The 14909-nt window shown below is 35.6% G+C and overlaps 1 protein-coding gene across 7 annotated transcripts in view; it reads left to right on the forward strand.

Moving 5' to 3' along the window:
• The first annotated feature begins 6558 nt into the window (after positions 1 to 6558).
• LOC139737552 (bromodomain adjacent to zinc finger domain protein 2B-like) overlaps positions 6559 to 14909 on the forward strand; it is a 122277-nt gene continuing 113926 nt past the window's right edge. For 6 of the 7 annotated variants that reach the window (XM_071648231.1, XM_071648237.1, XM_071648236.1 and 3 more), the window contains exon 1: positions 6559 to 6665. In XM_071648231.1, coding sequence (XP_071504332.1) covers positions 6643 to 6665 — 23 coding nt within the window. In that variant the 5' untranslated portion in view covers positions 6559 to 6642. Of the gene's footprint in view, positions 6666 to 6901; positions 7466 to 14909 lie in introns of those variants that run through there. The other variant, XM_071648232.1, reaches the window with a different exon arrangement.

The raw sequence follows: 14909 nt of genomic DNA on the forward strand, positions 1-14909 counted from the left end.
AGAAGAAGAGAAACAACAAAAAGTGTAATCCTTTTAAAATGTCCTCTTCCTCCTTCACCATATTCGAAATCGGCCACAAAATTCTCGTTTACTCCACAAAAGGATTAGATAATTACATTGAATTACTTGCGTCTGATATTGCGTATAGTATATAGATTATACCGAATCATTGTCTTACTAAATAACTGCCATCTATATAATGTAAGTCATTGTATATTACCGTCTTGTTCATTTCACTTAGTGGACTGACATGCAGGTAGTTCCAATTACTTTCATCATAATTTATTTATCATGAATGTCTTTGGAGTGAAAGTAAACATTTTTTTTTCTTGCTAACTGAAATTTTTGTGGCCCTATCATACCTCCCGTTTCTTCGTGGCAACAAGATCATATAGTAGCCTATAGGATTTCCCTGGCCATTTCGTAAAATTATCACTTTATTTTTCGTTTTATTCAAATTCCCATGTTTGAAACGGTGGAGTAATTTTGGTTGAAAGATTTCATGTTGAGTGCTTTCGTGTTCGTGTTTACGCACCGAAACGAATTAATGGTTAAAAGTACAAATTCGGATATAAGCATTCAATTTCGTGTTTGGGTATGAATTTCCACATCTTTGCATTCAGATTAATGCAATGGGCGGGGTAAGCGCTTAAAAGCACTTTCAATTTTCAATTTTCGAGCGATCGCTTTTCAAAGTTTGACAATAATTGAACATTTGAATTTCGTGATTGTGTATATACATATATAAGCAAGCATGGTTTTATCCATTTCATCATCAAATGGTGACTTTTATCAATTTGTTCTTAATTAATCATTCTCATGGTAATTTTGTTTATATGAACATATTTCTTTTATCTAACTGTGTGATCTTCAATATGAATCCTCATTTTGAACTGCAGATCATCATAATTTTTTGATCTTCGTTTTACATCTATATTTTCATAAAGATGAAACATTATGATGAAAAGAAGGATGTATATGACTATACATCGAATTTTTCACAGTGAATAACAGAAAGAAGAGAAATCTAGACTCATACATAAATCATGCATGAATATAACTCAAGAACAAAGAAACAAACAAATCCAAGAAAGAACAGAGAACATCACTGATCATAGTCATATATCCTACACAAGTAGAAAGATTATAGATTGACAAAAAAAAGGGGAGAAAGCGAGTAAAAAAATAAAAAGATGAAAAAAAAAAACACCCAAAGATAGAGTGAGCAGAAACAGGCACTGACGGTTGATATAACATAGTTGTTCAAGATGACAATGATAAACGAAAAATTTGAATTCTATTCACGTTAATGAAAAAGAATAAACGGAGGCAATATAATGTCAACTATATATTTCACCTTTCCACCTTTCCTCTATGTTCTCGGGGTTATCGTTTGATATGGGTTGGGTTTATCATCTACCCTTTCTTTATTTTTCTTTTCAGATATGATATGATATCGGTGTGAAATAATTACAATATAATATTTAGTTTATTTACTTTATTTATTTCCATCAAAATGAAAAAAATATTTAATGTGGTACAAGTTGTCAACTTGACTTTCATTCATCTGATAAGGACAGTTAATCGAAAAAGTATATGCACGAATGATATTATAAAAAAACAAAACAAAACGATGCGTACTTCGTCATGGTAACAAAAAAAAAGTAATCATAATGACGGAAAAGAGTGTTCCACTAAAAAGCCAAGGTTCAGTGGAACACTGGAATGAAAACAACAGCAGCACCAATATACCAATAAAATATATTCATATTAAATTCATCTATATACCATTGTACATTTAACAATATTGATATGATAATACAATCGTACTATAAACAATGCTTACTATGATTTTAGTATACATACATGTACATTTAAAATATATCATAACATAGCAATATTATGGCACAGACACTATTTGGCCGTGTATACCAGGAAAATGTGATATACACGCGGTCACACACACACACACGCACACACACACACAAAACAAAACAACAACAGCAGCAACAACAACAACAACAACAACAACACAGAAATAACAGAAATGAAGAAAAATGCACACACACAGTTACTGGACAACGAAGAACGAGGAAAGAGGAGCAGGGAAGAATGGAGAAAGAAAAGGAAGAGGAAAGGAATGGAAAAGGTTTGTGGACACGCTACACAATCTCAAGGACAAGTAAAAGTATGGAGGATTGTTCATAAACACAATTAACTGGTATATGTGGAAAGCAAATATTTTAGTTTAGCTTATATTTTAGTGTATAATTTATTTAACTTACAAATTCTTTTAAATTATTATCTAAGCTATTCCAAAATCTGGGTCCAGTATAAACAAATGTATTTTGAGTATGTACAGTTCTCATTAATGGAAGATGGAATTCATCGGATTGTCTCCGTGGCTGTTACAATAGAATAAAGAGTGAAAATATTTTGGGTATAGGTTGTTGCAGTTGTAATTAAACATAAATCAACCAAGTTGAAATAAATACAATTTTACCATTTTCAGGATTTTATGTTCAGAGAACAAATTATCAGTATGTGCTCGGATATGAGCGACATCTTTTGCAAAAGAAAAAGTTTGTCTAGCAATGTCAAATCTGTATTCCTCCAAGCAAGAATTCCATAATTTAGATACGGTAATACAAAACTTGAGTAAGGCGTCATCAGAGCAGATGAAGGGAGATATTTCAGCCTATTCATTATACCTATATTTAATTCGATACGTGATATTAAATTATTAATATATTTGATATGACACTTCCATGAAAGCTTGCTATCAATACAAACACCTAAAAATTTAATAAACGAGACGTCTTCTAGGTGAGTAGTGTCATATACAACATTACTTGGAAGTCTATCTAAAGAATTAATGAAAAAATTATATTTTGTCTTTTCAATATTCAGTGACAACCTATTTGCATATATCCATTGTGCGACATTCTTTAATTCATGATTCACTGTACTAATCAAAATATTAGGGTCAGAGTGAGAATAAAAAAAATTGAATCATCCGCAAATAATATAAAAGAGAGTCAAGAGTTTATCTGAAGACCTAAAAATCATTAATGCAAACTATGAATTTTCATATTTCAAAGTTATCTCGACATGATATTCATAGCATCAGTAATTGCAAACTGGGGACATTTTAAATCGTGGTCTCCTTAGCCCTGGTACAAAAAGAAGAAATCCACCCCAAAATATACAAAACCCTAAAGGAAAGAGAGAGAAAAAGATCCCTACAGAACAGTCCAAAAATGACAAAAACCGGATAAGAAATGAGGAAGATATACGACTTTTTGAAATTTGACAATTCTTCAGAAAACATTTCTTGACCAGTTCTTATGAATATTCAAATGAACAAGTTGATGATGTCATGCCCTCACAACTTTTCATGTATAATACTATATACCAATATGAATTTCGGAAAACTTGTTACTTTTAGCTAATAAAATACAGGTAAAAGCATATTCCCATACCAACTTTATATCAGAGTTAACATCTGATATTTTCTATTTGTTTTAAGGCATGTTTTATATTTACATAGCTGAATTATGAAATTTTTGTCATTTCTGAATATGAAATGAATATGAAAATGAGAGAGCATAACATCATCAACTTGCTGATTTGAATATTAATAATGACTGGTCAAGAAGTGTTTTCCGAAATTTTTTTGAAATTTCAAAATGTCATAACTTCCCTATTTCTTATCCGGTTTTGATCGTTTTTGCATTGTTCTGCAAGGAATATTTTTTTTCTCTTTCTTATGAAATTGGTACAATTTTGGAGATACTTTCTTCTTTAAAGCTGTACCTCCTTCGAGAAATTTAGATTTTTGTACCATGGTACGAAACCGCGGTATAAATGGTTTAAACCACGATTGAAATTGTAACGCTTCTGTGAATTCTGACCTCAGTGTTTCCTTGGGATGATGAAAGGAGAATGATTATCATGGCCAACTTCCTTCTTATTTCAACAAGATTACTAAACATTTCATTGTATTTGGGGCGAATTCGAATAACCAACTACACCAAATTTCAGAACTTGAAATAGGTAATCAACAATATAAAACTATTATGGTCACGCGATTTCACGATCTTGTCAATCGAAAGTGTAAATACTCATTAGGAGGATACAAATTAAAAATGCCTGCAAATGTCATTCAAACCCCGGAGCTTCCGGGTTGCAAAATGTTCTAATGCGTTAAAAGGAAAACATGTTTGGTATTTAGGTACATGTATATCAAATTTCTTTTACATCAGCCATATACAGCTTTCGTGCATGGTTGAACCACTCTAAGACATTATTTACCTGCTCAGATACCCAGCGTGCCAAGAAATGACACTGAAAATAATCATAGACTCTGGTGAGAAAAAAAGAGAGAAAGATATCAAGCAAGACGCAAACACTATGACTGTGCGTATACCCCACCCTATGATTGCAAAGTATGTATCTAAACATTAATAATCAATGATAGCAAAATTTAATGACTTATAATGATGATTAATTTTTAAGAATTGATATGATTTGTAGGTAATGAAAAATCAAATGATTAAGTATAGTAAGAACGATATCTAAAAACGTTGAGTTAAACAAATAGCGTATTCCGAAATGTAAAGAAATCAAGAAGTAAAAAAGAATTGATCGCTGGAAATATGAATAACATGCATATTCTTTAAAACGAATTGTTAGAATTTCAGTGTTTATGACGTCATCATACCCTTAACTTGAGGCTGGTGCGCAACTGAATGAAGATATTGTGTCACGAAATGGAATGAATCTTTCACTTAGCTAATTGAATAATATGATGTCGAACATTATCATCTTTTGCACAAAACTGAAAGTTCTCAAAGCAAATCTGAACAAATGGAAAAGGCGAGTGAGGAGAATCGCTCGAACATGAATGCTTGAAAAAAATGAATGATGAAAACAAAAATTAATTTTTCATGAAAATCACTCATTCCATCAACTTGATACTGACATAATGTTAAGGTTAGCAATTATTCCCCCTGGTTTCTGAAAGCGGTTATAGTCAAGTGCTTTTTCACTATGGTAGAAAAGGTTGTTTTTTTGGTGTGTGTGTGTGTTTGGAATTCCCTTTTATGCTGTTGTCCACACATGACATCATAACCTCCAGTAGTCTCCTCATCCAGCGGTTCCAACATCAAAACTTTAAAAATTCATAACTTTTGCATCGATTGTCTGATTTTCCTCACTCTTTCACTGATGTGTTCTACTATGTTACTGTATGCTTTCCACCCAGTCCATATTTCTCTTTGGGTTTTCGTTTCCTTTAATGCACTTACAATCTTACGCAAATACTTTATTCTGTCAGTTATCAAACATAATGGTGTAGTTTATTAGGGGAAATTCTTATTCAAAAATGTAAATTCATTGCTAAAGTTGCAAAAAAGAGCTTTAAGATGATGTAGGCCTACTACTTCCATTATAGCTCATATACTGATCCTATATTCATGGCAAGTGCGGCCTACTTTGATATGGCTAGAGATGTCAAATTTGAATACCTTTCAACAACTGCCATATTGTTCAAATTGAAGCAAAACATCACCTGTCTAATTTTAATTCAGCATTAGGCCTACATACCGAATTGGCAAATTCACTCGCATAATACTAGAAACTCTGAAAGCGTTCATGTGGTAAACACGAGAACAATTCATTCATACTAAAATTCAATACTACACAGCGGTCCAGATATTTGCACTCATCACTATCTATAGGCCTATACAAATAATATATGAAGCAATTTTACATTTAGAAGGATTACAAAAATGAAGTAGGCAATCTATAAGCATCATATAGGCCCTAAGTGTTTAGTAAGTTATGATAATATCTGTGCATTGCTCTGTTGGAATCTAGCCGCGATATAAGCAATCAACCAATCAATAATTTCTATATTAGCCTACTATAGGCTTATTACCATATTCTTATGAATCATACTTATTGTCATGGTCGCCCCGGAGTGTTACAATACGATTGCGATCGTCCCCTAAAAATTTGTAGGGCCTACCATCTCAGCATAACACAAATGAGTAGAAAAAAAAAATCTCCACCATGTCTTATTATAATATTGTATCCTACGCATGATAAATTCATGCACCACAGGATCATTGAGTTTATTTATATAGTTTTTCGACCAGCCAGTCTCATGCTTCGGAAGAATCAATAATCGAAGCACTCTTCATATGTCCACGAACAAAAATAAAGAAAAAAAAAGAAAAAAAACCCTCCCCCGCAGGAAGTTTTCGTCGTCAACACATCGATTTACCCAAATCTAACTATAAAATCCCCCGAAACAAGCACGGTATCGGAAAAATAGGAATTTTATTGTTCCGAGTGCGTGCGAAACTTGGCTAGCACATTCCACACGACTCTACGTACACTTTGTGCACTTGTAACCCACTATCTCCGCGGTTTCATTCATGTCGGCCCTTTTTTTTTTTTTGTTTTGCTTCACCAGCGTGACGTCACGCATATCCTACAAACCCACATGTGTAGTCAAATATCATACACCGCTAGAAATACCCTTTTCCTCGGATTCTTACACCCCACACGCGTTTCCATTGCTTTTCTCGGAGATATTTGGATTAATAAGCATCGAAATTGAAGGGGCCACATTATATGATATCAGGCCCCATGGCAGAGTGAGTAAAATCGGAAGATTGATTATGTATCACGTTTTATTTTGGGTCAAAATGTGTGACTTTTTGTTCTTCCCGACTTGACAACCCCCTTGCGAATGATCGCAAGATTACTTTGTTCCGAATGCCCCCATTCATTATCTCTTCCAAACGCTCGTTCCTCTCTCGAACCACACATTCGTTTATTCACAACAACAGAGCAGATATCCAAAAACTGATTCACTAAGCACATACTAAAACTTTAACATTCATGAAAACAAAGAAATAACAGTGTTAGAGTGTATGTTCAACCGGTAAATTGGTGCACTTCTAATTGTAATATCCGAATGTGTATGCTTCTTATACAAAGAAATCTCGGGGTCATTATCTCGCAGTATACTCCGTTAATGGCCACCCCAAATGCGTCGCAACATTACCGAACATTTTTCCTTGTTTCGAACAATTTAATACCATATTTTTAACATCAAACACCATGGTGTACCTCAGGGACAAGTGCCTGAACTATTGCGTAACTCTGGAGCTGTGATTTGGGCCAAATGTTGTGAAAATCGGTCGTAAGTTTCTTGGATTTTTCGCATAAGCCGCGGGGTGCGAAGCCGTCATGTTACGCGCAGCTGCCGTGTAGCTGTAGACGACTCATGCATAAATTGACTCCTCATCTATCCTTTTACCTATTTATACGAAACAACAAGGGCAAACAAAAAATGGTGTCCGTTTCTTATCCGGAGTCGTCGCTCGATTTGTGACTAAATTTGCCTGAAATTCACCCAAGTTTTCATCCAGTCACAGTACCGTTGGCCCAGGTAAGTGATAGAGAAGTGTGTGTGTGAGGCTGTTACACACGTTGAATCGGATTTGTCAGTGTTTTCGTTGTATTTCCTTACGGCTTTATCTGACCTTCCAATATGTCGAGCTGGTGGAAATCTTTCGTTCTTTTATTAGAAAACAACCATAGGGATCTCTTTATTCTATATTGCGATATCGCCTTGCGTCTTTATCTCCGATTTACGGTAAGATTTTCGCTTGAAATTTTCGATTTTTGTCGACGATCTTGTCCGCATTGACCCCGAACACACGTGTGTGTGTGCACTGGGGGCTATCAGTGGTCAATTTGTACGAATTTCGGCCAAATTTTCATACTTGTTTGTCGGCGTTTCGGATCGTTCTAATTTATTACTGCTGTAGTTGTTAAAATATGAAAGGTCGTTACACACTGGGTGTGGATTCACTGTCGTCCGTCTGCCATCTTTATTCCCCCTCAATTGGCGACGATTTACTTCGCCGTTCTTATCGCGCTGGAAATGTTAGGCTGTATGTTCTGCACGGCTTTCGATGTGCCTGCCTTGCCGTGTGCCTTTTGTTGTCGGGGTTTTTGGGGTCATTTTTTGGCCGCTTTCTCGACAAACTGATGGTCTACACTTTCTTAGCAGACGGATTGCAAGACATAGTCCCTCTTCCTTTGTTCTATACAGTCCAATCTTATACTAGTATTGGGTTATCCCAAATGGCTTACTACCGTTCATGAATAAGCCTAATTCTGACTTGCCACCACCAGATTTACCATAAGTTTGCAAATCCAAATTCATGGATGTTGTAAGATTGCTACTGCACTTTTTGATTTTTTACCACATTTGTCATCTATCCATAGATTTGTTTCTTACTTTAGCCTTTGTTTATAATTATCATTTTTTTTTTTGTATTCCATGTCAAAGTGAATATAACCAAGTGTTAGTAGTTATGTAGTATGTTCATTTCATTCAATTATCGACATACAAAGTTGTATAGATCAAACTTTCTTAGAAAACACAAAGCTTACTATTATCGTGCTGCCTATCATCGCCAACTTGAACTCACCATAAGTTGCATTCCCACATGCAGGTGCAGGTCTACTTACTGAATTTATATATTGTAGAGTCTAGAGTATCTATGTCATAATTTAACGGGCTAGCACAGGAGAGACTTTGTTATTATTCTGATCGTTCCTAATAAGATCTTTAAATAGATTGAAGAAATGGCCAAAGGGGGTACGAGGAGTATGGCCATGGTGTATATAAACACAATCATAGTAGGCAACCCTACATTGTAATTTGTATGGTGTACCCGTACTTGTTAGAGCACTGGGACAACTTTATCACATAGTGTATGCAGTATTCAACCATCACTATGAGCCTATGAGAATGACTCATTCATACTTTATTATTTTCATGGTCATGGATTTAATGGGGATACTTGGGATTTACCACGCTAAATTTCAAATCATTAGCTCCCATGTGATTTTATGTCACTTGTTATTCAAGTTGCTTGGGGTCTCTAGAAAAACGAAATGTGTGAAGGAGTTTTAGAATATATCGTTAGAGTTTTTTGTTTTATTCGTCTGGTGCCCTGTTACTTCAAGGTGATTTTATGCGAATATCGAATCAATGAACTTTATCACAAAACCCAATCTATGTCACATACATCATACTTTTCAATCCTGCTTACAGACTATAGCATTCTCATAATATTGTAACAAGATATTTCTGTAGGGCCTATACTGTGTTAAATGTTATTCTCTGATAGCATGAAATTGAAGAAGAAATTGAATATTTTTCTCATATTTGTAAGTTGCTGTTTACTCTAGTAATATGCGTTCTAATTGAATAGGCTATGTGCTTTGTTCATGTAAACCTTAAATCCTCAAAGTAGTAGGTCCCTATTACTGTGAAACGAAGAATGTTTGCGTGCATTTTAATTTCGCGAATTTCGCGAGCGCCGAGATTCGTGAAATTAAAATGCACACAAAATTTCTTATCTACACTATATGCATTGAACGCAAGTGGCAATTCGCGAAAATTTCATGCCGCGAATATATCATGTTTTACACAGTACAGTAAATGTAATCAAAGGTCATTGATGGTCAAATACATTTTAATTATCAAAGCTTGGTCGTGCAGTTCTTCATTTGATCTGTATAGCTCTACACTGATGGCATGGGCTTCAAACAGGCAATATTTTGAGAAAATACATGATTTTTGTGCTTGATCAGAGTAAGATCAAGAAGCAGGTCAAGAAAATACTGTAAAACACAATATTTTCGCGGCATGAAATTTTTGCGAATTGGAGCTGATGGCCTTTTTTGCCGCATGAAATTTTCGCAAGTTGCCTCTAACATTTAATGCATATATGCGTGTAGACGAGAACTTTCGCATGCATTTTAATTTCACGAATGTAGGCTCTTGCGAAATTCGCGAAATTAAAATGCACACGAACATTCCTCGTTGTACAGTAATTTTGGGGGACGGATTAAAAGGAAGTCGGTGCAGTGGGTTTCATTGGCTCCATGGTTTAATACTTGTACAAAGCATATTACAGAGCGTGTACCTAAAAGTCTGTTCTCCTCTAGGGTGGGTGCAAGCAAATATGGAAACTGATCAGAAATGATGCTGTTTTTGGTACCATGGGTACCAAATAAAAATCAGCCAGTTTGTTGAATTATTTATTTATGGATTTATTTTTAGCGCCTTACCCTGGATTTCCAGAAAATGGGTGACAGTAATTTTTTAGGGCTTTATGGAAGAAAATTTCTTGGAACAATGAGCTCCACATTGCTGCAGCATCATAACATCAGTGCTCATCATGCGCTACACTTATGCTCTCGCTGTAACACACAGACAGCAGCACTGCGCTTAAACAGCCCTGTCTCTGCGTACACAAGTGTTGTGTGCTTCGCATAGCATCTGGTCGGGCTACACCGCACTATGCATTACCAGTCCACGGAAGACATAACATGATTAAGAAATCATTCGATGAGCTCTTTGGTTGAAATGATCTTATTTTTAATTATTATACTGTTTAAAATTGTAATAATATGTTTTGGAAAAATGTAGAAAATAAAGTTATGGTAACATTTGAGTCGTAACAGATCTAAATTGGCATTGGGATCATAAGCGCACGTTTTAAGATTTGGCCGCCATGATAGCAATAAGCAACCGTACAATGTACATCTTACAAACACGAGCTGGCGCTACACAACACCATAGCCTAGGCTATGTCGGTATCTCGGGGTACGGCGTGGTGCATCAATGTATGATATGAAAGAAAATGAGCAAAGAAAATGGGATCCTGTCGGAATCCCATTTTCTTTGCTTATTTTCACTTCATTAGATGTGACGGCAAGATATTCTGTGCTACTGTATGTATTCGTCACTGTTATTCCAAGCCAGGTGTGGAACTTGTCAATGATGGTGTAAATCGTATGTGTACAGTCAATGTTACTGAAACTGTAAGAAATTGATCAAAACTTTTATAGCTGCCAGGTTATCACTGAGTTTTGTAGGCATACTGCTCGAGTGTAGTTAATGCATTCTGTATAGACCTTGTTCAAGTTAGTGTAAAGCATCCTGCTGCAGTCAGTAGAGTATGGCACAGAACATTTACATCACTGATGCGAGCAGTCAATTCTGACTATCATACTTGTATAATATATCTGTAACTTAGGCAGACTTGATAACGGTTTTGTGTTCATCAGTATGAAGCGAAGCAGGCATTTTGCCAGGCATGGAATGATGGAAGAATGTATAGAAGTTGGTTGGAATGTTTGAGCTGTGACCTCATCGGCTGGTGGATGAAGGGCTGGGGTCAGGATTTTCTAGAGTTTCTCTCATGTGTATGGTACGCATGCACAGAAATGTATGGATTTCTCCTTTAGAGTTCTAACTTCAGCCAATTCAGAGTAATTCCATGTAGAGCCTTATACCCTGAAGATAATGATTTTGATTAACTGTATAAGTGATAAATTAGGATTTTGTCATGTAGTGGTGTTGATGCTGCCATTAAAAGTAAGTGGTGCAATATTCATAATACTGTTCAATATTTCAAGCATTTGTTTTGAAACAGATGTATTAATTCTTCAAATTATTTTCAAGCATATCAATTCTTCATTTCTTTGTTTGAAAAACCATATCTCCAGTCCCGTGGTGATATTCCATGCAACTACACATTAGTTTACGAGTGTCCATACATTACAAATTGACATTCGTCAAGGGGGTGGGGGGGGGGGGGAGAGAAGGGGTTTGGAGCTCTCCTTTGCTCCTGGAGATACAAATGCCCAGTATTTAGGGATTTGAAATAATCCTAGTACTAATATCAAACTGAACTGAAATAATAAATGGAGTCTGAACTCACAACTACTTTGTCTGTGGTCAGATTATTGCCCAGTGGCAATGTCTTGAAGATCTACATTGGACATGTAACATCTCTGTGTCATCACAGATTTATCAGTCTGTGTAGTCAGGCGATATAAATGGGCACTATTGTCCACCTTACTGTACAAGCTATTCTTTCTAAGAACATCAAATTGATGTGCAAACTGTCACCAGTTAAGTGTACATAATAAGAAATGTTTCTCATGATCTTTGTTTTTTGCTTTGTTTTTTCTGTTTCCACTCTCATCAAGATGCTCCTTGAGGAGTTACGAGTGTCACAGTGACTTCTAGAAAAGCTGATCACATGCATGATCCTGATGTTTGCTTTGTGCACACACATTTGTGCACAATAACAAGATTTGTTTTTTCCATGCAACATGATATAATTTCAAGTTGTGGCCTACCCAACTGACATAGTGCTTCATTTCCCTCTCTTGCTCTGATTTAAACTGCCCTATTTGTAAGGAAGAATGAATGTGAATTAAGGGAATTAGTTCTGTGCTGATAAACACCACCCATTCAAAAGTTATGAATTTTAAAATTTGTGGTGCAGCCTTTGCTGGATCAGAAGACCACATAAATGTACAGCACTTTGTGATGTCATGTATGGAAATGATAAAAAAACATGAAGAAAATTCAACATATTTCCACTTTCTCAGCACAATGAAAGAGCACTTTACATACCTCTGTTAGAGATCGGGGGATAATATTACCTTTAACTATGTATTGTATGCCAATATCAAGTCCAGGGAATCATCATCCAGCAATGCATGCACTAAAACTGTAAAAATTAAAAACTTTATAACAAATTCTCTGATCTTCCTCAAACTTTGTTGATGTTATCTACTACATTGTACTAATACTGTTGCATTCACTTGCATATATTGCAGCTAAGACTTGGAACCTTGCTGTAACAGATAGTCACGTGTATGCATAGTGTAATAAACTGTAGTTTATTAAACTGCAGTGTTGCAAAATAGGTCATATAACCAGCATTTGATGGGTGCTCCATGCTTCCTTTGAGCTTGATACAGTTTAAAAAAACAATTTTTTCACTTACTGATACCGCTTCACAATGTTGTAATTACGGATATGAACTTCTATTAGTAAAGAGTGTGTATAATATTGAAATCAACTGAAGAAAGAAAAAATTCAAACTTTATTGACTTATAATGTATTCTATTGATGTCCAATGGATGTCAAAATCATTACACCCCACCCGCTAAAAAAGTTTCAAAATTGTGCTTCCAATATCAAGATACTTATCAAGTCAACCCGCTCAGAAATCAGTCACGTATGGGTACTTGTACAGTGTACATGGTATATATTCTAAAAGGAAACAGATTTTCATTGTTTTGAAGTACTGAGTGTTCATTTTGGACTGCAATATTTGATTGCTTCATTTCTACACAATATCTCGGAGTCGCACACACATTTAGCATACAGGATTATCGAGTTCAGATTTTTCAAACTAGAAACATTTTTGAACAGCTGTGCCTTGTTATCTTGGAGCAAACACTGCTTCAAACATGTCAGGTACAGTGTAATCTTAAAACACCCTAAGTTACCAGGAATGTGCATGCATGAAGGGTCATTGTTATTAAGTTACGGTACTACTCTCTATCTGCAATGAAAAGTTCTTCAATATTTTGTTTCCTCCATTGGTTGCAGCCCACATTAGTGTGCAGTCTACAGGAGTGTTGATTGTTTTCATAGACAAATGAATGCCAGGGTAAGTAGGCCTCAATTACAGAAGAGATACCATGTACCGGTACTGTACCATCCTGTGTACACTTGGTGACTTTGTTATTGTACACCTTGGGTACAAACAAGCACACGTACAAATTTGTACATCTTGAATGCTCATACTGTGTCAAGCTTGTTATACATCTACCTGTCTACAGAACACCTCTTGAGCCTTTCCTGGGATAGGATTTTGACCTTTGATCCCATGGCAGTAATGTTAGGATACCCTAGGACGTCTGTCCAGCCCTTATACATCAGTACATGCCCAGTAGAATGGAATCCTATTCATTTCCCCTTTTCACTTGAGCGGGCTAGGCAATGGCTAGTGACAAAGGAACAGTCCTGTTGGAAAGTGTAATCTCTCTTGTATTGTTACAGTGGAGTTAGCAGTAAATGTGGCCATGCTTCTGTAGGCATTTTATAGTCGTACCAGTTTGCTGTTACATAAAGGCAGTACGTTACAGAAACATGTACTCACTCTATTCAGTGGACAGAAATGTTAAATGGACTTTACAGTCAGCTAACGCTCATTGTCCAGTGCATGGTTAGGGGGTCGTGATGATTTAGATAGATGTGATCATCCATGTACTGTAGTACAATTATTTCAATAACATGTAATGTAAAATACTGTAGGTATATATCAGAAAAGAGTATTATGTAACAACCAAAATTGATTGCCTCCAAGGTGCAGAGTGAATAACTATTCCACTACCTGCTGTACTCACCCCCAACAAGAAAATAACAAGTCTAGTGTTAATGTAATCTTGAACAAAAGTTGAAGCTGAATTGTATGGTGTTGGTTTTCATTCTGCTTGACCCTACAGACATTGCTATGATACTGTACAATTGTACCATGCAGATTTCCATGTGCAGTATACGAGTAGTGTATACATGTAGGCTACTTTGCCAATGAGTCTACGAAGGTGCTGGTGTGGCAGTGGTACATGTAATTATTATAACTATTATTATCATTATTATTATTATTATTATTATTATTTTTTTTTTTTTTTTTTTTGGGGGGGGGGGGTTATTTTACAGCAAATACAGTGTTGGGACTAGAGGTGTAATTTGTGAGCATGGTGCAGATACCAATAGCATATAAAATCTATGGATGTCTCTTACATCCTGATGTACAATAGTAATGAGCTACACATGTAATTCTAAATATTCTTCACCCCACATTTGCATAAAAAATGATTCACATCCTATTTCTTATTAATAGTGCTTGCTCTGTCAGCAACCATAAAATGCCCCCTTGGCCGAGTATTCCTATGAGTTGGTTGGTGAATATAGTGAACTGCCATTTGATATGACAATA

This window comes from Diadema antillarum, unplaced genomic scaffold (assembly GCF_040938485.1).
Source record: "Diadema antillarum isolate AM-2024a unplaced genomic scaffold, OU_Dant_1.0 seq00000696_RagTag, whole genome shotgun sequence".
Lineage (NCBI taxonomy): Eukaryota > Metazoa > Echinodermata > Echinoidea > Diadematoida > Diadematidae > Diadema > Diadema antillarum.